Source organism: Bombus impatiens, unplaced genomic scaffold (assembly GCF_000188095.3).
Source record: "Bombus impatiens unplaced genomic scaffold, BIMP_2.2 scf_4015, whole genome shotgun sequence".
Taxonomy (NCBI): domain Eukaryota; kingdom Metazoa; phylum Arthropoda; class Insecta; order Hymenoptera; family Apidae; genus Bombus; species Bombus impatiens.
In genome coordinates this window covers 339,257-367,029 of record NT_180434.1, presented here as the reverse complement: position 1 = coordinate 367,029, position 27,773 = coordinate 339,257, and the positions used below count along the sequence as shown (strand labels likewise).

At 47.1% G+C, this 27,773-nt stretch overlaps 1 protein-coding gene across 6 annotated transcripts in view; it reads left to right on the top strand.

The window, feature by feature from the left end:
• LOC100743363 (latrophilin Cirl-like) overlaps window positions 1–27,773 on the top strand; it is a 378,777-nt gene that overhangs the window by 125,561 nt on the left and 225,443 nt on the right. For all 6 annotated transcript variants that reach the window (XM_033324565.1, XM_033324561.1, XM_033324563.1 and 3 more), the window contains one exon: window positions 12,619–12,741. In XM_033324565.1, the coding sequence (XP_033180456.1) occupies window positions 12,645–12,741 (97 nt within the window). In that variant the 5' untranslated portion in view covers window positions 12,619–12,644. The remainder of the gene's footprint in view (window positions 1–12,618; window positions 12,742–27,773) is intronic.

The window sequence follows — 27,773 nt, the reverse complement described above, 5'->3', positions numbered from 1 at the left end:
TGTACGAGTTTGCTGCCATTGATCGTTCAGAGAGATATTAGATGTCGGATTAGATATATAATTGCGTTTATGAAATTTTGTCCACGTTCATGAGAGTTAATCTACGCGGTACTGGTGCGCTTTAGTTTCTTTCTTTTCCACTCACGAGCTTGTAATCGGCTCGAGCAGAAACCCATTACGCCAGATGGCTTTGTTACGCCACTGCCATCGTCCCAAAATTAATAACCCTACTACGTTCCCGACGTGTACCATACTCACTCTACTCTTCCACGTCGTCTCTTCTCGTCTTCTCCCTTTGACCTTCGCTCGTTCACCCTCCTTCGTTCCGACTCGCGTTCTCTTTGTAGTTGACCGAAACAACTTTGCCGAATTATTTGTTCGACACGATTCGATACGCGCGTTTCTGTCGTATCTTATCTCCGATCTAACGTCGCTCCCTCCGACGGGGAACGAGGGTGTACGGAACCTCAGGGACGAATATATACGACGAGGGATAAGATCGTTTCATTAAAGGCACCGGAGATGCTGCACTTTGCGCGTCGCTGCATCTAGATGAAAATTCTTCTTTCTATATCTTCCTTCCCCTACGTTCTTCCGCGTCGTATACGAGTCTCTGATATTTTGGCTTTTAATTACGTGCCATGGTTAGGAGAATGGTACGATTTCATCTAATCTGCCCTTGTGGCCAAATACGAGCGTCGGAAGCGATTCGTGGAATCCCTTATACCATGGGGTTAATTGAAATCTGATACGATCTTGAAGAATCTTAAACAACCTCGGTGATCAAGCTCGACTGATCGAAACGAAGGAGGGAGCAAGTAAAAGTACGAACTATCGGTCGCGACCAATAACAAATTCTCGCCGAGCAAGAGGATATCGAAAAGAAAAAAGACGCGAAGGAAGAGGCATCGGGGACGAGCGAGTCGGCGGAATAATTAGTCGATTTATCGACGCGAAACGAGACAGTCGAAACGGATTAGCGGATCGCGGTCGAAAGAAACGCTGTACAAGATCTGTCGGCGTGTGTTTGCGCTCGCGCTTGAACGTGTGAGCGGAGTTAATGCATCTGCGCTGACACCGCCGCCGTTGCAGGCCCGTAATGCAGTTCTGCTTTTCGGAGCTTTCATACGCCCCCGCAACTCTGTGTGTTCACGGAACCGTGCCGTGTACACATTACTGGTTTTCCCCGGTTACCGTGTATCGAGTGTATCGCGCTCTCTTGCACGTAACCGCAATACTGCGGATCATTGTTTTCGGAAATACGGGCCAGGTTAGGTTCTCCGTGCATCTGAGAGATCCGCCAGGAATTCGATCCGAGATATTCAGACATCGCGGTGTTGTCTGGTATTTACAAGATCTCCGAAGAACGTTCCAATTTCCTGTGTGACAAAAATATCGTTACACCAGTCGTAGCGTGAAAAACCGAAGAATGTGAAGCGCGGCAGAAAATTAAAAATAACGATTCGTCTTCACAGTGTCCGGAATATTCGCTAAAATTTAATTATTCCTTGACGGAAGAAACAAGAATACCTGTGTCGACCATTCGCGGAAAGACGCGATCGCGAGAAAGCACATCAACGGCAGTCGTAAATTCCCGTTACGATTAGATAATCGACGCCACGAAATGATCGATCGCCTGATTTCTGTTACGATAATAGGGGTGGTTTAATCGAGGTTACACTGAATTAACAGGTATAAATTAATGTTTATTCCAACAACTTTGTAAAGAAGATAATTACATCGATGCGTATGTACAAGTTAAGTAGGTGATTGATTTAAGGATAGAAGTCCGATAATCACGTGTTGACTATTCTAACGATAAAGAATAAGTAACTTAAAGTGACGATGCTGTGTCGGAGGAAAGCTAGCGATGGGTGTGTGTCTAACGCAAGGGACCATCGAATTTGTTGGTGACAACTTTGGTTAGGAAAGTGAGGGCAGTAGACGTTGCTTCTGATTGGATAAAAGAAAGTTGGATAAAAAGTTGCTAGTGGGAAGTGTCATCCGTGAGAAGAACTAACTTTCCCGTGTCTTCCCGTAGTAAACAATAAGCTTTAGAAACGATTCAGTAAAAAGATGTTTGTTCGGTCTGAAGGACCTTAGTTAGCAAATTCCTGAGATTTATGACGGGTCCTTAAGACTATCGAGGGTACACAGTAAGGATGAGCGGACATCTGGTTCCCATCTTGCCCGCGGTGTGTGGCCTGGTCTAGGTAGAGTGTCGCCCGACGTAACAATACCTTATCTCGTACGGTGAACCAGTTCCATATCATAAAGACGAAGAATTAGAAGTTGGTATTCACGTTGGATAATTTAATTTTAAAGACACTCGTTCGATGCTCGTTGAACACGAGCCGAGAGCGAAACCCTTTGCGACGTAATCCTCCGTTCTGAATCTTTCGCGCGCGAGGTAAGCGAATAGGAAATGTTCCGTGTCCCTCCAGTCGAAAATCCGTCCTTAATAAGGAGAAAAAGCGGGAGAAAAATATTTGAGAGCAGTTCGTTTTGCGAGCTGAGATACAGGGCCGCCCGCACGGTTTCGAGGAGGCGGAGCCTATAATAAATTCCCTGTTCTCCGCGCCTGGGATTAATCGTATCGAAGAGTCGGCAAGGTGGATTAAAAGCTCCTCGTATTCCCGGCAATACCTACCGGCCCTTTTCTTCCACTCCGCGAAGAACGGGAACCGTTTCGTTCTGCCGAATTTAAGCCTCTCGACGACCGATCCGGCGCCAATGCACATTTAAATTGATGGCTTCACGGTCCCTTGCATTTCGCGCTGCGTGTACTCGATATCTCGCCCTATCGTCTCCCCGTGGCTGCGAGACCTCCGACGTCCTCTTCCCCTCGGCTCGCTTCCTCGGCCAGGTTCCCTTCTCGGGCCCACGACTCTCGAGAGCTTTATCCTATTAATCAATGCGCATAAATTGTTTTAAGGGAATCGTTACTGCCATTCAGACACGCCATATAATGTCGACGGGGTTAATGTCGCGCGCGGAACAAGAGGGAGCCAGCGAACCGGAATCATTAGATGTAACGCGGAATAGACGTTGCTCCGGAGGATTTATCGTTCGGAAGCCCGGAATTCGCAGAGGCCCGTTTCGACGTCGTTCCTATTCATACGGGCCAACCCACGAATAGCTTAGCGGCAGAACGCGATCGAGAATGCTGGCAATTGGAAATAGACCCCCTAAATAGGGTTCGCGTCACCCTCTTTCCATTTAGAAGAGATTTGTGGTAATCTATCGTGGATCTAATCGAGATTACCGTTCGGTATGTCATCGGTGTCTCTTAAGATCGAAGAGTTTGTCGTTACTTTGAAAATGGTAAAATCCGGCAAAGGGGATAAACAAGAGGAAAAGCGCATAAAGCGGAGTATAGAGCGTGGAACAGGCGGCTGAACGCGGTAGATGGTGGAAGCGAGTACATTTTTCAAAGGGCCTGAGACGTGGCGGATCGACGAGAGTCGGGAGTTGGACGACGAGAAATAGGAGGTCGAAGGTGGCTTAACGCGCGTTATTCTCGTCGCCGCCGGAGCAAACCCGCGGCAAAGTCACTGAAGTCGCTTCTTTTCTATCTCGGAAGTACTTCGAGCTCCTTCCACCGCGTCTAACTCCGCGTAGGCCTCCGTCCTCTTCCGCTGGCTGCTGTCCCGACGGAAATCTTATAGCCGGGGGTGAACTGGACCAGAGAAACGGCAGAAGACGAAGAACCCTCCAGTCACGAGAACCACGAGAAAAGAGAGACGGAGTGAGATTGTTGCTCTCGTACGCTCGTATATCCAGCCAGACTTTATCTGGCTGGTCTCTCCGGTTTGTTCCCTGAGATTTATCGGCGATACCGTTTTGCCCTGCTCGCATCACGCACGCGGTAATAACGAATAATGCCATGCAGTTTGAGAGAGAGAGAGAGGGAAAGAACGAGAGAGAGAGAAGGGAAGAAAGGGGAGGCCAACCCTTGGCGTTCTTAAGTGAAAAGTGAGCCCTCGTTCCATAAAGGTAGAGCCGAAAGCCGGGATCGCGTACTCGGAACACGAAGATCGGGCAGAATTTTCTAAAAGGGGCCGAATAATACAATCGTTACCCCCACCTTCTTTCGTCCCATTTCTCTGCCTCTCCGGTAATATTTTCCGTAATACCGAGGCCATATAGCGATTCATCCTCGTCGTTTGTGTCAATTCGAAAGCGTTTTCCCTCGGCGCTGAACATTCTCGAGCGGTCCTTATACCGTGCAATTTTTATTAATAATTTTATCACTTTATTTCTTTCTCTTATCGGCCATACTTGTACAGCGGCACAGAGAGAAAAGACGTCGTGTTTAATGAGCCAAAAAAGAGTGTGCCGCGGGACGACAGACTCGTCAGCGGTGACAGTGAATTTAATTATTTTGTCTCGCAAGTTAGAAACGCCCCCGTGTGTTCTTTTAATTGTTTCTTTGTTCCGTTCTCTTTCCGCGCGGACTACTCGATTCTATTTATTTTTCTCGACGATGCGCCACGCTCGACCACTCCGGAACTTCAGGCATTCCGCCATTGACAGTGAGAACGGTCTTTCGCTACGTTGCACGTCCTCCTCGTCTTTTCCCCTTTTCCGTCTTCCCCGTTCTTTTTACCCTTTTCACTCGCTCGTTTCTTCTGTGCCGTTGGTCCTCTTTGAAATTATCAGCGTTTCACGGTATTCGCTGGTAAGTATTTTACAGCCGTCCTCTCGCGACCCTCTCGGCCGCCTATTTGCGCCGCATGACGCGGATTGCGAAACAAATCGACGCTTTCTCTCGGTTTTTTAGCGAGCTTCCGCCTCGTCTGCTAGCATTTTCGGTGCACCGTGTTGAAACGCTCGTCTCTCGAAACGTAGCCGCGAGCACCATGAAAAGGATATTCTCCCGAAGGTTCTCGTGGAAAAATTCCGCAAGATTTGCCGAAACTACCTCGATCCGTCGAGTCCATTCGTTTCGCGGGAGAAATGTCGCGCCGATTTTTGAAATCGAACAGTTCCATGTAATATCACAAGTTTGGGATTGTACTATGGTAGAAAAATAATAAAAAAAAAGGTCACGTTCTGTCCAAGTCAGAAACACTCCGTTTCGATAATCGAGTGCAGCACTTCGCAGTTTTCATCTCTGCTACCTGCAGTAACGTCTGATTTCTTATACGTACGAGTCGGAAGATGTTTGGAACGAGAACCGGTCGCTAGCTTGTCGACCACTAAATTTTTTCCTTTCTCTTGGATCCTGGCGATCGTATTTTCAGGCTGTCGATTTCCTCCCCGAACTTCCCGATGAAAGGATCGCGCGCTCCAACGGAGCCAAGTAATCGGGTAAAAGGGAACAGAGAAGGGTGAATCGACCCGCGTGCTAGAAAAGAATCGGCTCGTATGAAAAATATTCGCCGATTCTACTATTCGCGTATTCTAAAATTTGTTATCTTGTTTGCTATCCTAATTCAGTACATTCCCATACACGATACACCATATCTATGGACGGCTAATTTTTCCAATATTCTCGGTGTCTGTTAGTATCTGGGCCGATAAATTCCAGGGTGTTTCCTTGCGAAACGTTCGACTAGAAGGAAGGCAGGCATTGTCGACGCCTCCACGGGTGAAAATAGAAAGCTGCAACGAAGGTGCAGATACTGGGAGGGATTGCAAGGGGTTGGTGTGCCGCGGAGGAACGGGTATATAGCGATGCACGTGAAAATGTCAAGCGCAATTTCTGAAATTCCATCGTGTCGCTTCCCCGTGCCACTCAAATGCCGCGCTACGCCCTCTACCCTGCTCGTTTTCCGTTCCTTGTCCGCCAATCTGTAAGAGAATTTCTCTTTCCTTCTGCCTCTTACTTCGTTCTTCTCTCTCTCTCTCTCTCTCTCTCTCTCTCTCTCTCTCTCTCTCTCTCTCTCTCTCTCTCTCTCTCTCTCTCTCTCTCTCTCTCTCTCTCTCTCTCTCTCTCTCTCTCTCTCTCTCTCTCTCTCTCTCTCTCTCTCTCTCTCTCTCTCTCTCTCTCTCTCTCTCTCTCTCTCTCTCTCTTCGTCTCTGGCTGCTCTGATCTTCGTGACAGCACACCGGAAATAGACGTTGATCAAAATTTCACGAACTCAATCCAGAAACGCGTTATCCACGCGAGGATCGGTCTACGAACGATTACCATGATTCTATCGAAAGAAATGGACAAGATCGATCGTACCGTCGTTGCCTGGAACGGTAAACGTTCGTTCTTCCCGCAGCCAGATACAGTAGCAGCGATCTCGGCAGGTTTTCTATGCGAAAATAAAATTTAACCGCAACACATCCCATCGGGGAACTCCTTTTTATTCCGCTCCATCTTGTCCTCTGACGTGACCCCGTTTCCAATTGTCCTCTCGCGGCTTTCCGCCGCGGTGCACGTGCGCGGCTGGCAGCTCGCGTTCCGTGACGTGCATGCATGCCATGATGCAGCAAAAGGAAGACGTTACGCCGAGCACGGCAACGGGGAACGTCGGCGTCGTCGACGGAAAGACACGCGTTCCATTTACGCGATAGAAAAGCCTTCTTCTGGTTGTACCGCGATTTACGCTGCCGCAAAGCTGACGATGTGTCGCGAATGTGGTGAAAGGCTGGTGTTTTGCCAGTTGATTCGGAATCAGCTTCTTTTTGTAAGCGACGGTTAATACGATCCTCGCTTTTACTTATTGCACATTATTTATGCAGCGCACCTCCAGCCTCTGTAAGGCTGAACCACTGGTCGAGTAAATGAATAGTCGGTTAATTCGAAAGTATAAATCAATTATCATTCGTTGGTTGTTACATCATACGAGCCGCTCAAAAACCATACTGATCAACTTGATAAATTACAAAGTACAAACACCGAAGATATTATGAACGTTATTTTTTCAATTTCGCATCGAAATTTATGCAACTGTCTTTCCATAAATAAATTAATGGGAGTGGGCCGTACATTCTTTTAGAAATCGAACAGTAATTACATTTCTAGGCAGTGAACTCGAAGAATTCGCAAAAGTGGGGTTAATCGGGTTGGCCTTCTAACTTTCATGATCGGATAAAACGGAACCGGTGGTCTACCGCAATTGATTTTTCGTAAATCACGATCTAGTATCCTTGGAGGTAAATTACGAATCGGAGAACTGCTCTCGCTCCGTTTTCATTAGTATAGTATAAACGCTGTAGCTGGTAGCGCATTGTATACGAAACACGTGTATTGGTTAATGAATATGATTGTTCGTCGCGAGCATATGTTGATTTTTCTGTATTCGGTTGTCGTCGTGTAAAAGGGGACAAAGTCGCGCAAAGGTCTCGACAGCGTCTGTTTCAAAGTGGCAGAGTGGAAAATCGGGACGGCGAACAATCGGGACCAGCCGGGGAGGCGACTGATTCAAAGGAGTAATTGTTGTAATACGCGGAGTTGCATGCGGCTAACAAAGCTGCGGAGCTTTTGTGTCGGTGCACGCACCACGCATGCACGCGTACTGGTTTCTTTGCGGCTGTACGCCGGGAAAAAGAAAAAGAGGGATGGCGAGAACGATTCGCTTGCAACCCCGAGTCGAAACAAAATCAAGCAACGCGAACCGCGCAATTTTTACGTCTGCGGCGCATGCCATGATCCGTAATTCTTACGTTTGCGGGGACATTATGGCTTCCATGACCGCATGACCGTTCCGTTCGACGCGAATGAATAAACAAAAAGATAGAGGAAAAAGAGAAACGAACGCTACGTTGACCACGGCGGCGATTCGTACGGTTTCTGTTTTTAAGCGACTGTCGTTAAACGCGGAACTGCCTGAAAATCCGATTAATTGCCTCTATTGCGGCGTGGAAACACGAGGCGGTGTCCTTCGCTCGTTAGGCAAATATTTCGAACAACGTGGGTCGTTCGATCTAACAATGAACAGTATCCCAACGTAACAAGCAATGCAGATCTCGTCGATTTATTATACGGCCTCTATTTAACAATACACTCAAAATCCATCAAACAATTTCAAGAGCACGCGCAGCCTGCAACAAACCGTCGATTATTTCGATCCTTTCAAGCTACGCACGAATCCCATAGGCAGGAAATAACTGGCTAATCAAGCTCGCAGCGCATCGTCCATCGACGAAACAAAACTCATCAGGCAAGCGCGAGCCGGTGCCACGCTAACGCCTAGCCTGCAAGCAGAGCTGTGGTTCCGCGAGCCAGCGGCAATTCGCGTAGCACGCGAATACGCAATTATTTTTAATTGCACCGGGGAATGGCGATTGCGTTCGGGGTTTCCGCGGCCGCATTAAAATGCGTCTGGGTGTAAAATTGAAACCTGCAAATCCGACGGGTACGCGGACGACTGGAGGCCCCACGTGTTCATTGGATAATGTGATTTTCAACAAATAATTTCGCGTCGATCGCGCCCCCCAGTTGCAGCGGCAGTTTCGCGTCTGGAACACGGAGCTTCCGTACGCCTGATTCGTCTCGCGGAGGGTCCGGCCGACGATTAACGCGTTTCGTGCTCGAAAACGTCGCGAAATCGCGCCGGAACGACCGACAGGGGACAAACCGGCCTAGTTATCGTGGTTCGTTCGCCATTCACCCCTTGGGGTAAACCGGCCTCGAAACGATTTTAAGTGGCGTCCCGAATTATCCCGAATCGCGCCCGATCAGCCGTGTTATCGCGATTGCCTCCCATCGTCCCGCGTTTTAGCGGTCCGCCGACGAACTCGTTCCGATTTTCTACCTTCCACGATCTCGCGAAATAATCGTCAGTTTTGTCGTAGACCAGTGGCGCGTTTTATTCGATGATCTGTTTATCGTGTTATATTTTTCCTTCGAATATTTTGTTCCTTTGGCCCGATAGTATAATAATAATAATTATGCGACTCGCACAGTGATTAGGTTAGGGTTAGGTTGATTTATTCCTTAGGAAAGGGGATGGATGCCTGTCTAGTCATAGCAAAATTGCTAGTGGTTAATTAGCAGCGGATAACGAAGGGTTAGAAATATGTACATTGTATGACTCACGGTTTCACGGGTTAGGGTCGCACGGCCGACTAATAAATATTTTTACTCGACTCTTCTAGCTTCTTAAGTGGTCTTAAGTAATCTTAATTCGCTATTTCATTACCGTTCTTGCATCATCGAGGAAACAGTTCTAAAAATAAGCTTCCTCTCTAGCTTCTTTCGCGGAGATCGAGCCGAGAATCGAAGCGGAGCGAACCGATTCGACGATCCGATAAGCGCCGGCGGATTCTTAGAATTTCTGCGCGCTGTAAGCCGCGGGAATGCGTTCCGCGAGCGAGGCCGGTCTACGGAGGACTCGATTACCGATCTTCAAAAATACAGAGAGCCAGCGACTGGTTCCGGCGGTGGTTTCCAAGGAATCGTATTCAGTCGAGAGAAAAATCGGCCGCCCCAGAGATTACGGTGTGCGCCCAGCAGCGCGTAGCCAATTGTACATATATCGGATAGGCCGGAGTACGCGCGCGCCGCGAACTTTCGAGAGATGGAAATCACGTTGTCATCGAGTTTATCGCAATTATCGTTACGCTCGTACAAATACACGCGTACGTGGGAATGTAATTAGCTCGGGACCGCCTGAGTAAACAATAACGTTTCGCGGAGTAAAGCGCGGGTGCTCGCGAATTCGGAATTTTTCTGCTTCGAGTCAATAACCAGCCGCACTAAACGCGCGTTTCCTACGTTTTACTACGCCAGCGTAAGGGTTTCACGGCAGCTCTTCTCTTGTGAATTATCGCCGGTGGATGTGGGAAACGTTTTATTGTATTTTGCGGCCTGCTTATTAAGAGCGGCCTTAAAATTACAAACTATCTCGTTTAATCTTGCTGTATCTCTGATCTTTCAACGACACCGTTTATTAGCAAACAAAAAACCTAGGCAGAATTATTACCAACTACTCTATGAATAATCTATACCAGAGTTATTATTCCAAATTCTACATCCCATATTCATACGGGCTGAAACGACACGCTCTTGACACGACTAATCAACGCGAATCGAGGTACGGTTCGTGCTTCGCGTTTCGCGGCGAACCAGCGAGAAAACCTGGATTCATCGGCTCATAAACAGACAGGGAACGAAGACGAGAAAGAATACGAGGATCGATGACGCGGTATGGAGAGCGCGCGTGCGGCGGAGCAACCTCGTATACCGGCGATGAAAGGAGAATCGCGCGCGGTCGGTTCTATTCACGCGGCGAACGCGAACGCACGCGGATACCCAGGTTAGAAGAGATAAGCATCGTTGGATTAATTATGCGTAATGCGTCGGACATGTGCATCGCGTGCACGCTTAGACGCGCAACCCGAAGACCGCCACTCTCTTCTACTTATCATTGTTACTCCGGCAGTTTACTGACGTTTCCGCGATAATTACGGTACTCCGCGATTGTACGTTTATCCTGCCAACTCGTATTAACCGCCATTGAACAGCAACGGTAACGGGAAAGAGACAGAGAGGAGGGAGACTGTGGTGCACGTTGTCCAGCGAGCCGGTGCGCAGACACGGCAAAGTTCGAAAGGAAAACAAAAGGGTGGCAAGGGTACTGCGAGACTGCCACGCGACTTAATTAGGCTCGTTGGAAAAATTCACGCGGTCCTGGTTGCGCTCGTAGCTGCGGCGTGTTACTCGACTGCTGGCACTGCTCCAGGTATCCCGGTCGTTAGTACCTTTGAACACTTCCACGGGATCGTGCTCCGCTTGCGAACTGCATCGTAACGCGGTCTCATGTAAATCAAGGTAATACTGTACGGTGGGTGTCCAGTGACGGATGTGGGAACGATGATTGGCTCGAAGATCGAGTTAGAGGCGTTTGGGAATGTTGTTAGCTTAACAGTAGAGCCACCGGGCTTTGATTGTACCTAAATGTTTCGTACGTAGTTAACGAAAATTAGAGCGAGTGGGCATAGTAGAACTTCGTTTATTTGATTGAAATTTTAGTCGGTGATTAAATGAACTTTCGCTAATTGAATTCGCATAGCTGTAGCTAGACTTCTATTATGTTGACGAAAAATCATGGGTAGTGAAGGAAATTCCATTATACAAACTATCTGTCCACGACATATTCATACTATACCCACTACTATTATACGTATAATTATGTTTCCGTTTCGATGAACGTAAACGTTAACGTTACCAAAAGTATTTGCATCCGTATAACTGGTCACTTCAACTGATTCGACAGTTCGTTAAATGTGGGTAAAAAATTAATCGAACGAATAAATAATCCGTAGGATATATAAATTATCAACGATTGACAAAAAAGTACATGAAGAAGGTAATCGTCACGTGGTCGGATTTCGCGCGGTCAGAAAAAACGAGAACGAAAACATAAGCGGCGCGATGTCGAACGGAAATAAATAGTTCGGGAGTTTCTGCTAGGATTCCGGTTGTGCAGTCTGTGAAAACGTGCGGGGAGGGAAACACGGTATTGGCGTTGCCGCGTTCTATTTCCGTCCCTCTGTTTTTCGGAGCCCTTTTTCTCTTTGACCGCTGCTCCGTTTCGTTTCGTTTTCTATATTCTTTCTCCTCGTTTCTCTCGCCGTTGGCCTCGAATGTTTTCATCCGCCGACGTCCCATTGTGTGGTGCCTGCTAAATGCCGAAACGCTGATGCGAAAATTGTTTTCCTTTTTTGCCTTCGTTAACCCATATTCACGGTGGCGCAGAGCAACGTTCGGCTCGAGGTTCACGCGCCTAACACTCGAGAGTAGTTGGTCCCGTGAACAGCAGCAAGCACGCAACCCTTTCCTCTTCGAACGCATTTATTCCGTTCGTTCTCTCTGAATTAAGCTGATCTATACCGTTTCACCGACAACAGCGTTGCAACTTTCTCTCCATCGTATATAGGCTACGCTTCGTAGCAGTTGTTGTCGATTTTGGAAAATGGAGTCGATAATAGGAGAACGAGAGAGAACGCTGTACGTCCGTGAAATTTGTCGCTCGAACGCTTTAGCCAAAGTTTCGTGTAAGCGTAGTAGTGGCAAACCCATTTTCACGTAAAAAAAAAAAAATCCACGCGACGAGACGCCGTCATCGTTACGAATTTCATCGGCGATAGGAGAGCAGGTGCGTTAGCTGGATTAGGCGCGAAATCGCACGGATAACATGTTTTCCTTCGGTAATGCCGCGCGACAAAGGGATTTCGCGAAAATGCGACTGACATCGAGCTTAAAGCTCGGAAAAAAAGCGGGCGCGATGTGTGTGGGACGCGCGTAAACACGCAGCGCGTTATCCGAGCAGATGGGCGCGATCATCCTCGATGGATCGAGGGAATTTAGGGAAGCCTCCGCGCGTTTATCCAGCTTATCGATTCTAATCTCACGCGTGAAATACTAAATGAATATTTCAGGAAATACGAAACATAAAATTAAGAAGATTGTAATTTCCAACTAAACGATTCGAAGCTTAAAACTTGAAATTCTAAGATCTAAAAGTTTGGAATTCGAACACGCCTTTGACACGCTCTTTATTCGTTAAACCTACAAGACACGAATTTAACCCCTGAATCGTACCACCGACCAGTCCAGATGTTTCTACGCGAAAAATGTTCGGGCGTAATGAAAAATCGCGTTGCCGTGCGGTCGGTGTAACGCTCGCGGTAGCAATTACTCTCACCCTCTAACGATGCCGGTTGTTTTGTTTGCAGGCGTAGTCGGAGCTCGGAACTTCACGATGGAGTGCCGCAAGGGTCGACGGAAAGGTCTACTCAGTGGCCTGGTGTTTGCGTGGCTCCTAACCAGCGGTTGTACCGTCGCGGCGCGAAATATAGGTGAGTGCCAAGGTATTTACGATTTCAGCGCGCGCCGATTCCAAACCGGCGACCTGTCCACAGGCTCTCGGTCTCTGTCCTTGTGCCAATTAAGGCTCCTCACGGAGGAACGCGCGCGAATATTTACGCGTTGCACGTGAGCGAGACCGTGTTCACCGAGCCCCTGAAAAATTACAGCTTTCGAGTCGAACGTGAGTTTCGACTGGCTAACGACGAAAAGCCTGTGGCCAGAGTCAAGGGAAAAGGCAATCGACGCTTTTGCTTTGTCGCGTACGGATAATTGGTAAGAAGAAAATACTTTCCGCTAGTCCAGATACCATATCGTACAGCTTTTTGATTCTTGTCAATGTTGAATCTTGGACGATTCGAACAATCGCCGTTGTTTTTGGTTTTTAAACGTATTTACAAAGTTCGCAACTATTCTCGGATTAACTTTGCGTTTTATTAGCGTATATAAAATATTTATTGTTTGCTAGAAACTATGTTCGAGTAACGAATTATCGTACTTTGGACATGCAGAAGAAAATTTCGTCTAAATTCTAAGTGGTGGAAAGAACGGATATAAAATATCAAAGGAAATATAGCGTAATTTCGCTTCTCTTTGACTTGTCAAAAGATTAGCTTCTCCGATTCTCAGCAATTAGATATCGTCACGTTAAAAAATATTCCATCCGCAATCGCTTATTTAACTTTCAATAAAACGAGTTTCGGATCGTATCGAAATCAATCCGTCCGATTCTCGACGAGTGGATGCCACGCAAAAATAGTTATCGTCGAATGTGGATACACGAGTGGAAGGTCGCGCAACAACGCGGACGCGGGCAGGGGTGGGTTTTGAAGCGGTGGTTTTGCTGGTAGCAAAGGGGGGACGACGCAGATCGACGCACTGCATATCCGGTCGAGCGAAACCGCAGCACAGCGGCCGCGCTTACGGGTTGACCGTTGAAACATTTATCGGAAAGCAAACACGGTGTGTTTAATAACAAGGATGGAGGTAGTCGGTTGAGATGTGTACACTGGCCGGCCTGTTACATTTTACTATCGCCGGTGAGGATCGTCCCTTCAACCCCCTCGAAAGACCCTTAGGAAACGGACCAGCGGGTTGACATCGGTCGTAGCTACTTAGAAGACCAGTTCTGTGTACGAAACACGCCATGCCACATTGAGAATTAACTCGTCTGTTAATCGATTTAGGAGAAACCGCGTGTGAAGTGATATCGTTGCGGGAAGAATCGGCGAGGGTGTGTTTGTCGGAGCCGTGCTGCAATTAAAGAACAAACACGCGTTACGGGGTTAACTGTGGTCAAATATTTGGAAGAATATAGCGACAGACGATTGGCTGGATAGTAGAGACAAGCAGGAAGAATCGTAATTTCAATTGTAATTTGTGGGAAATATCGGGGCGCGTTTTATCGTTTTCTTGTTTATCCTAATATCGTTTTAGTAGAGCAGATGTTTTCTGTTATCAAACCGATATAAAACGTTTCATATTCTTTCGTGAATTATTAGTTGCGACACGCAACGCACGTGGTTCGTATTCCATGCACGAGTCCACAGGTAAAAAGGGTGGAGATTTGGTTGGTTGCGCAACCAAGCCGAAGTTTCGGAACGCGTGCTGCACACACGTCGAAACCGAGCATTAACGAGCGGCAGTCTCGAGAGCGATTTCGAGTTGCGAGGGGTCGAATAAGGAGCAAACCAGGGCTAGGGACGAGAGAACAGTTTCTCTCTATTCCTTCGAGTTATCACACACTTCGGTGCACCTAATCCGCGCGTAACCATAGTCACTGTATTTCCACTGTTTTGCCCTTCGTTCTCCTTCGACGTCGTATCGCGGATCTCACCCTCCGAACGCTCGAAGGAGAACTCGTTCTCGTCCATTCCGTTCGCTCACCGACGCACACGGAAACTCGCGCGATAGATAAATCAAAATCTGCGGCATTGTGCGGTGTGCGGTCGACGGCTCAGACAGCTTTGGCAACGTCTTTGATTTCGCCATGAAACGGAAATAACGTTCAGGGAAAAATGGCAAGGGGTAGATAAAGAGCTAAAAATGGGCATGACGTGACCGTTTCGAACAACGCACGTTTCTATCTTCCATTTATTCACGACACTACACGATTCAATTGGTTGTGCAATTCTGAAAAACGTTCAGATATTATTTCAACGAGGATCCCTGAAATACCGATATCGCTTCATCGAAATATTATGTTTCGTCTCTATATTCTTTATACAGTAAATCCATAAACATTCGCGATCAACGTACCTATAACATGGCGACGAAGATCGACTATAAGGCAAACGTTGAAAGGAAATGTAGGAACATAAAGGGCGAGTATAAAAATCATAGATATACGAAAAGTAATCCTTTCAAGTAGAGTATATCTGTGCAGGAACTGAATCGATGTATTATTTACTCGTATTTAAACATTTCCGTAAAACGTAGAAGAGGTTAAGAAAAGATGTTTCGGAGATCTACGAACTCGTACGATCGCCTTTACCGACCGAAACCAAAGTGTTCTTCGAAAGTTCCAGGGAAGCCAAACAACAAACACGCGGTCCAGATAAGCCACCTTTAAATTCGTGCCAAACTCCGCATCAACCCATCGTGTTCGATTCAAAGCGTCGCGGCGATAAGGAATACATGAAACTGTGGCGTTCGTCGACGTCGTAGTTGAGAGATGTTCCGTGCAGCTGGTAGCGGAAGTGCGCCAGCTCAACGTCGCGTCGTTCACCAGCAACCGGCCAAACAACCTCGTTCCGTCTCAACCGACAACCACCCGCGCTTCTGTTTTCCCACCTCTTTCTCTCTGGCTTTTCCAGCTAACCCGGGAAACCGTAACTTGCCGCGAACCCTCGCGTCTAAGATTTGTGGTACATCGGCAACACACGGTGGCCCCAATTTACTGCGCATTACGCCGCTTTTCCAGGTTGTTTCTCCTCCACAAGAGTTTCCGTTCTTCCAGCTTTTCACCCTCTTCCCGTTCTCTCTGATCCGTTATCCTGCACTCGATCGGTTTTTCGCTATTGGTCCGCACGCTGTTTCTACGGCGAACCGAAGTTCCTTGTTAAACTTCTTCCACTTTAGAGTTTCTGCCGTGGAACATAGTTCCACGGTATTGGAAAATTGTATTAAAAAATTAGATGGCTCTTTCGTTTTCGAATCGATCACATTTCTAGATAATTATCGCGCGGTGTCGAAGTTAATTTCGAAGTCGTTTGGGAACGCGTTCGCAGTTTTATAAAAGGACTTGTATAGCGATGGAACGGCTCATATTATAGGAATTCACCGATAATTTTAATTACCTACAATTTTCCATCGATGTAATAGTAGTTGAAATAATTTGATTCAATCGGTAGGCATTCGTTTAATTGGACTCTAACTAAAATTTCATTCCAATAAATGGAATTTTACTGTATTGCGAATCGAAAAGTATAGTAGCGTTACGGTGATGGAACGTTTTTCGAATTCGTTAATCTACCTTGGTAATTTTTCTACTTTCACCGGAAGGGTGCAATATAGATAGAGTATTTCTTTTCCTGCTCACAGTGCGATGCATATGGTAGCTGGAAGTTCAACCACGTAACAATGGGCAGCCGACGACGAGGCTCGTTGAAAGCCGCTTCAACGTGACTAATCTAATTTCCAATCATGCGCGAGCTGTTGCTGCGAGCACAGTTCGCTAGCTGTCTCTTCTTTCTTCTTCTCTGTGTGCCCTTCGGCGTGTTTTCGTCGAGTTCATTGAGTTCTATGCGATTAGTCGTTCAGACGATAACGACCTGTCTGAGGAGCAAATTTAACTGGTCACTGACACTCGCCTAGCGATTTGACTTGTAATTATAAAAAGAAACTCCATTAATATCGCGAGGTATTACAATTACACGATTTAATCCATTTTTCGATTGTTTTATTTTCGAATTCAATCGAAATCTCTCTATTTCGTAACGACGCTTTTATAGTTTCGCAAGCGATATATCGTATTATTTGCACGTTGTTAATCTCTTTTTACGAGGACAAAGAAGAGTCTCTTCCATATTAGCAATTGGGACCGTAAATTCCTTCTGCGGTTGTATCTATAAAATCTTTATTACGGTATACATAATTACAAGGTATAAAGGAACGATAGTATTCTACGGGTTTACTAGGATGAGCAGGTTTCGATGCCGCAAAAATCTCTTAGTCCGATAGAAAGCGACCGAATAAAAATTCCGTATACCAAACTACCCCTTTCTCACTTTAAACTTCTTTCTCACTACGGTGCTGTTCTCTCTATCGCTTCTTCCGGTTCCCACCGGCGTGCAACTTCGTTCTCTTGCTGCTCGCGTTTTCCAATTCGCGCCGAATGGATCGGTCGCGCGGAAAATAAGAGATTGCCGTGATCTTCGCGTCTCTCGTTGTCGCGCTACCTATGGTTGAAAGAAGCGAGCAAGAAGATCGGCCAGCAGGAAGGAGGAAACCGAAGGAGGGGCGAGAGAGGACCGGAGAGAAAAGTAGAAGCGAGTCTTTCAGCCGGAATTCCGGGACGTGGTGGTGGTTCCATGACGAGTAGAAGGAGGACTTTTAATTCTCGTGACGTTTACTTCCGGCGTACGTGACCCAGTTCGCTCGCTAGGCGTCTCAAAAATTGCATCCAACCTTGGCTCTACCTCTACGTCAACCTGTTCTCTATTCGCGCTGGATCACCTTCTCTCCGGCTGGTTTTTGACCGTAATTGAAAATCTTCGCCCTTCTTTGGTCGCCCATCGTCGCTCTTTCTTCTTTCAACCCGCGTTTTTTCAGCTCTGCCGTGGCCGCCCCCGGTGCCGACATTTGCATAGAGCAGTCGTTGAGCGGCGCGCTCAACGCTGGATTATCGTTTCCTTTTTATCGGGGTCGTGGCATAGTTCGCGCCACGTTAGCCTGCTCAGTTAGAGAAATTGTTTCCTCCCTGAAGGCTGAAGCGTCGACTCGACCCAGCCCGTTACGCGAAAGCGAGGCTATCTCTTTCGCCAACGACTTATATTCTCGTTGAAACGGGAAGCGACTAAGTAATTAACGATGCCGTGTTCGGTAATGCTACGTTTAAAACTTTTCTGTATTCTACACAAGTCGGCTCGTTCGTTTTTACGGATGGCGAAAGATCGATCGACGGAGGATTTTCGCTCAGTGATTTCGTTTTCATGGATGATTTGCGGAAGTTCCACCTTTAATTTTATGGAATGTAAGGGAGCAACCTGTCGACGATCGTACGAATGCACGTGCGAGCGGAAGATCGATCTGGCGTTCCGCGAGAACGGAGCTACCAGTGTCTCTCGAACGGGGCACCCATCAGTTTCACTGCTTACGACGGCGTCGCGCCCCGTCCCGGATTCCGCGACGTAATCGATTTCCGATTTCTTAGTGGCGGCAATTTTTCAACGTTCCGTGAAAAATAACTCCGGAATAAGCCGTGCTTTCCAGCGTTGCGAGACAGAGGCCTTCTCTCGTCGTTCATTCCCATCGTCGTTGCTCCTACCCTCGTCGTTCTCTGACTTATGAGAAGTTAGCACGAGGCTAGACGCCAGTCTTTGATCCTCGTTCGATCCATAATTTTATCATCGATCGCGGTTCGCTCTATGTTGCAGCGATTGATTGCGGTAGACAGACGAAGAGGAACGATCATACAGGGGTGAACTAAGGAGGATTGGCGTTATCTACTTAATACATACATTACATTCGGCTTTACTTCTTGGCTCGTGTTAACCGCTTCCGAGTGCAAGTCGGCGAGCCCACGATAAAAAGAGGATAATAGGTAGCTTAGGGTGCAGAAGGGGCGACGCGAGAGAGGCACACTCGATGGGAGAAAGCCAAGCTGCTTTTCGGCAAAAAGCCGCGGCTAAAGGGTACAGAGACAGAGAACGAACTGGGTGGATGAAGAAACGGTGCTTTATTAAGACGTACGAAATGCGGGGTGGAACCGTTCACGATAATAAAACGATCTCACACTCCGGTGGAACTCGCGCGATCGCTCTATTGTTCCTTGCTAATGCACAGCCCCGTACGAATTCGCTTCGCTTTCTCTCTTTATCTTCTCCTTCTCTCCTCTTCTTCGTCGACGTTTCCCCTGTCACCGCTGCTCTGACTTCTCCGCTTGCACCCGCACTTGACCCGCTTCCGAGCTTCTTTCTGCAACCGATAGAAAACAGTCGACACACTCGAAATCGTTTCCTATTCCGTTCTCTGGCCGGAGGCAACGTAACTCACCCTCCTCGCTTCCACTCCTTATTCGATCTCTGTTCCGCGCTCTTCTCCGGCTTCTTCCGCTTTTTCTTCCTCCTCGTGCTCCTTTTTCCCGATCACGCTCTCGTTAACATTCATACGAACGAGACCTTTTCGCTAAGTCGACTCGCCCCCTCAAAGAGAGAAAAGAGCCTCTCACGGTCTCTGGGGTAACCACCACTCCCTCAGGCCTTTTCCCTGAGGGTCGGCCGACGTGTACAAGCACAATCGCGCCTTCGTGCACAGGCGGCGGATTTTTTCGGGGGTTAAAATCGCGTGAAAGCGGCTCCAGGGTCTCGAATCCGCTTTTAGCAGCCAGTTACTAATAAGCGTACCAATGAAATCGCCTTCGTATCGGAAAGGTATTCCCTAGTGTTGCAACGATTCGTTTTATTCGCGTCTCCCAATAGTTGGATGTTTCGTTTTCAAAGAACGCGCTAGCGAAGAGAAAGGATTTTAAAGTGGAAGATTTCGCGGTTGTTTCGGTTATTCGAAAGGAATAAATATCGGGGAGGTATAAAGTTGCTCCGATAAACCAGTTAAATAGTGCGAAACCTGTCCGCTTAATCGCGCCGTTCAAGTAAACTTCGTGCCTAAAAGGATGAAGCGTGTTGCGTTACAGAAGATTTTTACTATGGCGGAGGCGAGGTGCAGGCGAGAATACCGATATCGATTTTCGTGAAATTCGAGAGAATATCGCGGCGTTAAGGGAAGATTGCCGACGTGACCGACTCGTTTCTCGGCTCGAGTCTATTGATTTTTTAATAAGCGCGCCTTTTTCCCAACCGATCGACGAGATAAAAGAAAAAAATAAAAGAAGGGAAGGAAGAGAAGAAAGAAAAAAAAGGAGGGGGAAGGGGAGAAATAAGAAAGAAAAATGAAAGAAGGCAAGAGAGTGGCTCGGTAGCGGACTAAAACTTCCTGTCGAAGTTTCCCAGGCGCATTAATGCGCGCCAAATTAAACCGAAGTTTCTTCTTCGGCCGGCGAACTCTGTTAAACCGCTTTGTAAATTCCTGTCTAGCCCGTACCTCCTCGCCCTCGCGAACCGTGTAAAACGATCCGACGAAATATTGCAGCTCTGTATCGACGTATCGAGGTCAGACTGACCACCGACGCTGATATACCTTGACTCTTATTTTTTTATCAACTCCGACCGCTCTACTCAGAACGCGGTTTCAACGAGAACGAAGATTTCAGAGAGTTAAAAGGTCGAATTGCTTAAAAAAGACTTCGTTTCATTAGACTCGATTAAGCGTAGCTTTTTATTTTTTCACGCAGAATTAACGTCAGTTTCGTGAAATCTTTATTTAAAGCTTCGTATGCGTTTTAAGAAGATTCTATTGTGTTTCTGTCTCCGTTGTTCAAGATGACTGCCATTTCGAGTAGAATAACGTCGTTCAATCTTACGATTCCATGTATCTCCTCGGTTCTTGTATTTAGAGAGAATTATCCTGTTTAAAAAGATACTCGATCAAGCCGAAGAAGTGTCTCGTACCTAAAACAGTAAACGCTAACGAACACGTTGTAGCCGCTTCTTCGATGGCTGTCACGGCTCGAGCTGCGGTAATTAAGCGAAATCGAGGCGCCTTCCGTGGAAAATACGAGGATCTTACGTGAGACGAAGGTTCGTGGTTGTACCGCGCGATTCAACAAATAATCCTTATCGGCCGAGTTCAGGGGTATGCGTAAAAAAGCGACACGGCTACCGGTGCAGCGGGGGATCAGATTATAAGCCCGTCGCGGTCGCGCGTTACATTAATTTAGCGCGCAAGCTATGTCTCTCTCTCTCTCTCTCTCTCTTTTTCTGGCAGGTTGCTTCTACGTTCATTCTCTCTCCGGTCCTGGTTGGTATGCGCGGATTACAAGAAGCTCGTGTACGCTTCCTGGCTGCACGCGCCTGCTTTTATAAGTGGACATCCATTCTTTCTTTCTTTTTTTCTTTTTTTCTTTCACTCCCCGCGTCCGGAAATGTTTACAAAGACGAAACGAATGCAGTTACGTCTCTTCTTGAAACGGTAGCTCCGGTCCTCTGGTTATTTTGTTACGAACAGGGGAACGAGTGATATATTCTCTCCGAATGACACGAAAAGAAAGAATTATGTTTATTGAATGTTTTAGGAATGTTTTACGCTCTGAGCAACTCGCGTAAGATGAGTCGATAAGCATTAGCATTTTAAGTAAGTTTTTATCGGTGTCCCTTATCGTACGAGCTTGGAACTAATGCGAAGGGAAATTTCATAACCCCATGGTATTTCGATGCTTTAACGAGTGTCCCATATAGAAGCAAGGTACTGGCTTGAATCGCGGAAACTGTAAATCACTGGTGCGCAGACTTTTAAAGAACCCTCCTGTGCTTCCGTAATCGACCAACGAATTCGGTATACGGTGGCAATAAAAGGCTACCGTTTCATATCGTGCGCACGCGATAAAGCGCACAAAAGGATCGTTCGAACGCTGTGCTCACCACCGATTTCATATTTCTCGCTGTAAATCCCCGGGCGGAATGCTTGATTCCCTCGTTCCGCGCGGTACCACGTCAAAGCGGAGCAAAGAGCGAAGCGGCAAAATGAAGGTTACGGTACTATGGGCGATTCTAGTTTACGAGGGAATCGCTTCGCGTCTCATTTACACCGTACGTGGATCCGGTTAAATTTCGTTCGACGCACGATCGCAATTTTATCGTCTGTTCGCGTTGCAACTAGTCGCCGCCGCCGGCTTGTTTACACGCGCCAATTTCTCCGGCCGATATCTGCAGACGAGCTATTTCGCTTCTCCCGCCTGAGAAATTGATTCGCGAACGAACGAGCGCCCACTCGATCAACAATAACAGAACGACGCGAGCACGCGTGCTGGCGACACGCATTTCCGCTCGTAAAGCATCTGGATACATGTTGGCATTCCGTTCGCGGAATTCTCTTAAAGGACGGCAAGGATCGTTATCGAGTGCGACAAATTGCTCTTCGCTTCTCCGCGAAACGAACTTCCAAATGGGTTGTAGCTTCTTGGCGAAACGACCATGGAAAAACGAATGCCTCTGGCTTGGTTTCTACGGCCATTACTTCGATTGGAAACAAAAGCCAACTTGGTTACTTAGGTTTCGCGAAGAGTTACGTTCCGCGTTCTTTCTCAAAATTCTTTACGCGTCTGGAGGTTGTAAGGGAAGAACGCGATAAGACATATTTCCTATTTTTTAGGGCAACGATTTTAAAATTCACTACTACGATCGACCTCGCATTACGAAGACTTCTTTTTTGTCTTTATATTTAACTTCTAAGCTGGACGTATATTTTTTCATCACGTTGAAAATTTCGATATCTCGATAATCGCATCTTTGGCTTTCATAAAACCCTGTCAACTTCCAACAATTATTTCTAAAAGACTTTCTTTTTTAGAGCTAACTCTATCTACTCATCGTGTTTTTCTCCTGCCTTATTCGTCTCAAACTGACGGTTCACGTAAAAGTTTCCTCCGTGTCTGTTTAAATTCATGCAAAGCCAGCCCCATGGTTTTTTACGCTGGTACTACCGCCGAACTCGAAAATACAACAGTTTCCTTTATCGCGCGAAAGTCATCCCCCTAAAAATGTAATGGCAGGCGGTCGCGCGGCTAACTGGCCGATAAAATCGAAATCGTAAAACTACGAAACTTCTTCCTCTCGTGAAATGAACGTTCGTAACGCGACAACGCGCCAGGGAAATTATCTTTTAAACTACCCTCCACGCGAAACTCCACTTTGACCGTGCGCTCGCGTACCACCCGTAACTCTTGCTTAAATTGCGCGTTCCGATTGCACTTTTGCCCTCGACTCGCCTTTTCTCACGCGGACGCGATCGCGACGTGTCGTTAAGCCAGCCTCGGCGCGCCCCTGCTTCCGACTCCATCCTCCCTTTTTCGTCGAGGGTAATTTTTATTTGAGCCAGTCAGTTATCGGAATCGTTATCGGGATGCATTAAAAAGTTTGTTACCGCTGTGCCATTGTCGGGCTACGTGGCGCGCATTCCGCGAAAGTTACGTAGCCTTCGGCGCAACTTTAATTAATTTCGTCGCGACGATGGCCGATTGACGCCAGCGTCCCACCAGCTCTCGCCGAACACGGTTAGACTGGATTAAGATTCGATCGTTGCATTCGACGCGTGCCGCGTTTGTCAAGGAACAAGCGTCTCGTATGCGCGAAAATTGTCTTCGACGCTTGAATAAATTGCATCGGGTTCGTTTGTGATTTACGAGATATAAATCGAAGGATGGCGAGGCAGGCTGGTTATAGATTGCGTGCAGCGCTTGATCTGAAACCTATTGCGGGCATTATTTTTCAAACAAATGAAAGAGATTTTCATTTCCGGAGCATCCATATGACCATATATTAACTTTCTGTCCTCTTTTAAAATATATATTACACGCGGCACAGGGAAGATAATTTTATTAAAATAAACATGCATTGCATTTGCGATTTTTATGAAACGATTCTAACATTGGATATTAGTTTGCTATTTGCTTGTAATCATCGATTACATTAAATTAAAAATTAAATTAAAACGTTAGAGGCAGTTTTTCGTAATTTGCGTCCGATTTCTCTAAATATTATCGAAACGATGTTATTTTCTGGGAAACTATTCTATAGAATGTTGTCGTGTATTACGGTTTACGAGCGAAAGCTAAAGAGAATTTATTCGCGCGAAATAACAGAATTGAAAAATAATAATTGCAGTCGATCGAAACACTGATTTACAACGTAACGTGCATCTCGATGAAAGCTTCGTTTCTGTAATAAGAAAAGGAGAACAGAAAATTTATCATGGATTAACGTGTTAAAGTAAAAACTGCCTTTTTTAGCTTCTTACAGTAGTTAGACAGTAATTACATATCGCCAACTACCAATATACATGTAATTACACTCGTTAGTGCCGTTGTTCTTATTTAGACCTTCTTCTTGACGAGATAATTACCAACATCCGATGCAACAAATTATAATCTTACGCGAAATTCATCTGCCGTTCCATAAATCAATACCCGGCGCAAGAGGCATTAAAATCGAACGGGTGACTAACCTCTCGGAATACTTGCCACGTACAACACGTAAACCACTGCACATAACGATAGGAGTAGACTAAAAACAATGGAACATACGCGGATAAGGTCGATGGAATCGGGATCGATGGTCTGCAGCAATTAACGCGATAATTGAATTACAGTTAGCCGGTTATCGTTCCACGGTAATTCCACCGTGAGGCGGGGGCTTGGGATATCCGTGTCTCACGCAGCGAGTTCACGGATCGCCGTGATCGCCCGGGCGAATGAGAGAGGATCGCGCGGATTCCAGGCAGTCGGCAGCGAGCAAACGGCGGCCATAACTGACGCAATTAAAGCCGGTTACATTGTTCGAAGGGAGAGAAGAATAAGGGCCGCGTGGCGAACAGAGGCGCAGTGTACACGGTTCCTCTCTTTCGCGTTTCTTCGTACTCGGGAGGAAGGAACGCGCGACACCGAAGAACCGAGCGGAATTGTCGGCTCCTGTTTTCGATCGGTGAAATCGAGAGGGCTGTGCTCGTTCCGTTCCGTTCTCGTCCCACGGAGGCGCGTAATAAATTGCAATTAAACGAACCGGGATCGTTTAAGCGGTGCGACTTTGGAAGATTTCGCGAACACGCGTCTCGACCGCCCCCTTGCCACCACGAGGACCACACAGCGTGTCCGATTAAATTGCGCTGCTGGTCGCGCGTTCGATCGCGAAAGACCTCTTCATTAGAACGATTCAAATTAGCTGCGCGCGTCGACCGACGGTAGCAATAACGGCGCGCGCGACGGTTCGCGATTTTAATTGGCCGGCATTCTTTTTTCGTGCGAGCGCGAACCGCAAAGCTTCGCTCTCGACGCGGTTCCTCTTCATCGGCGTTGTTCCTTATCCACCACCGGTGTCTGTTATGTTAATTAAAACCGGTTACGAGCTCTTTCGAGCGGGCGACACGCAACAATGCTCGCTTAAAGCGAACAAATTTAATGCGCCGTGTACACCGTGCGTCGTTCGGCCCCTTCCGTTATGCCCAACTACCGGTAACTAACCGCTAGCCTTTTACGAGTATCCTCCGTATCTGGATTTTAAATATCTACAAGAATTATAAAACTGTCATATATTATAGGTACCGTATAAACCATATAAACCTTCGAAATCTAAATACTAATTGTCCATATAAACGTAGGTTTCTTTTCGTGTCGTTAGAAACGGCAGCATCGCGAATGCATCGAATACCAGCGGCGAGTGTACGAAGCAGTACTTAAAGAACCATAAAAGTTGTAGTTTGAATTTATGACCGGTCCATCGATCAGCAACCGGTAGCCTCGGGCTTAAGACAATTTCCTGAGAACAGATGTCTCTGTTCCCCGTCTGGTTTCTCCGGCTCCCTTGAAAATCGAACAACGAGAGTACGTCGAACCGGCAAAGTCGAGAAGGCAGAATGTCGAACTGCAACGGGTACGGTACGCATAATTTGCGCGACGTCTCGACTTTCGACGCTTTTAATCCGCCTCGTGTACGGTCTCGCGACGCGTCCGAAAGAAGAAAGAAAGAGAAAGAAGGAGAGAGCGGACGAAATTCGCGCGCACCTTCTCGATACCTTTTCAGGAGACCTCTTCATTATGCGATCCCGATGTTTCCGTGCAATTAAGTCGGCTTGCAGGCAGGTAGGCCCGTTAGTCGGCGCATGTTACGACCGCGTAATAAACGTCCCGCGGAAAAGTTATCGCGTCGCTTCGTTTGAATTTGTGATCTTTTTTAGAATGAGTGCTCCGCCATCCCACCCTTTCTCGTCGCGTTTCTCTGTTAGTTCGACGTTCGCATCGAGGCTCGATCTCTCCTTCTCTCTCCTTTTATCCACTCGTGATGTCCGATAATAAAAAGGGGGCCGAAATCACGCGCTGTTTAACGACTCGGACCCGCAAGAAGCTCTCGCCGTAAAAGCCTCTAAAATCTTGGCCCATTCCGTGTAAAGAATGTACAAGCGCGTTCTCAATGTAACGAAATCTGCGGCGTACGTTGTTCGCGGAATTTTACTGTACTCGCGTCGTGAGCCTCGATAACGTCGCCTGGATCGTAATTTCCTTGTAGCCGGGATCGTTTCAAAGAAGACGAGATAGGAAATTCGAATGATTTCTCGTGTTTTTCAACCACTTAAAAAGTAGTGGCCTCTTTTGGATGGAAATTAACCGGCACGAGATATCTAACGTGATTTGATCTTCGATAATTAACATGGAATAGCAAAAGGAGAGGAGATAAGAAGACTTTATTTGTAAAAATACCTAATCTCTTCATATCCGTTATCAAAACGTTCGACGATGTAATTTTCACGTGATGATCAATGAAAAATATTTTACGGCAAAATATTTCTTCGATAAATACAAAGGAATCTAATTCATTTCAATGAATGGCCCTTCCACGACAAAAACGATTTACCACGTTCAATGATGCAACTCGACGACGTCCTGCGGCTTGCGCGTATCTAAGTCCATTGGCTAGCAGCGAATAATACCATCATCGAGTGACTTCTGGTCGGACGTGCAAATATTTCTTCCCATCGGATCGTGGAGGACTAAAAGCGATGTGGTGGCGGCGGCGACGACGGTGACGACGTGCACGCGGTCGTTCGTTGGTGTGCGTGCGCACGGAACCGAGACAATCGCTGGAATGAGGGGAAGAGAAAAGACGAGCGACGAGTGCATTCCGAGACCCGCGAGAATGAGGCGCGAGCATCGAGCAGGTGGTAAAGGGGAGGTAAAGGACGAGCGTAAGACGGAGGACAGAAGCTGGACCGGGGAGGGAAGGTCGGCAACCCGGCGTTACCGCTTCACAAAGACAAGAGAGACGAGCGAAGACGGTGAAAAGAGGGAGCCAAGAGCGGTGGCAGGAATGCCGAGGGAGGCGCTGGGCCCTCCGTGTGTAGTGTTTTGCGCTTTTCAAGCCATCCTCGCGTCAACCTGTTTCTCGTCCGCTCTCTTCGTTCGTCGCCCTCTTTCCTCCATTCCGTCGCGTTTCTTTCGTCGCTTACCCCGGCCTCTTAGTCTCTAAAAAACTACCACTGCCGAAGAAAAACATTATTTTGACGGAGACAGCCGGCTTAGACGCGGAGATGGCGACGACGGCTCTGTATACGAAACGAATATTTTCCATCGTACAACGAGAAGAAGGAGGAGGAAGCGACGAAAGGTTTTCGCATGAAAGCCTGCAGAAGCTTAAAAAATCGGACTCAAAAGTTGTATCGCCGTGTTCGCTGAATATCCGACGTTCGTTTAATAAAAGTCGGACTTTTGACGAATTTTTTAGGTCACCGATGATTTACGCGCGGTACACGGAACGAGTTGAAATCTCGGTCTTGGAGAGGCTTCTATTTTCCCTACTATTTCACTGGGAAGAGAAACGAAGGCAATTCGTCGGTGTCGTGAAATCGGGGTCTGGTAAAAGAAGGAGTGTTTGCTCTTCTTCGCGGTTAGCTTCTCCCCTCTTCGGCGGTGAGAATGGCGAGGAAGCTCGCGTTTTTCGTTTTATTTTTTCTCCCTCTTATTATTCGATCGTTCGTTGGCAACACGCGAAATCTCGTTTTAATCGAGTTCAAACAGGGCTGGGTTACCGCGGCTGCACACTCGGTACAACAGAATTTTAACGAGCGAATGCTTCCGATAGGCTCTCGCGGTAATTTGAAAGCGTCAGAAAAAGGCAGGGAGCCTCGATCGATTTTCGCGAAAGGGGTTGAGGAAACTGGGTCAGCCGGCGGACCGTACCGGCGCGTCTATGACCCAGTGGAATGG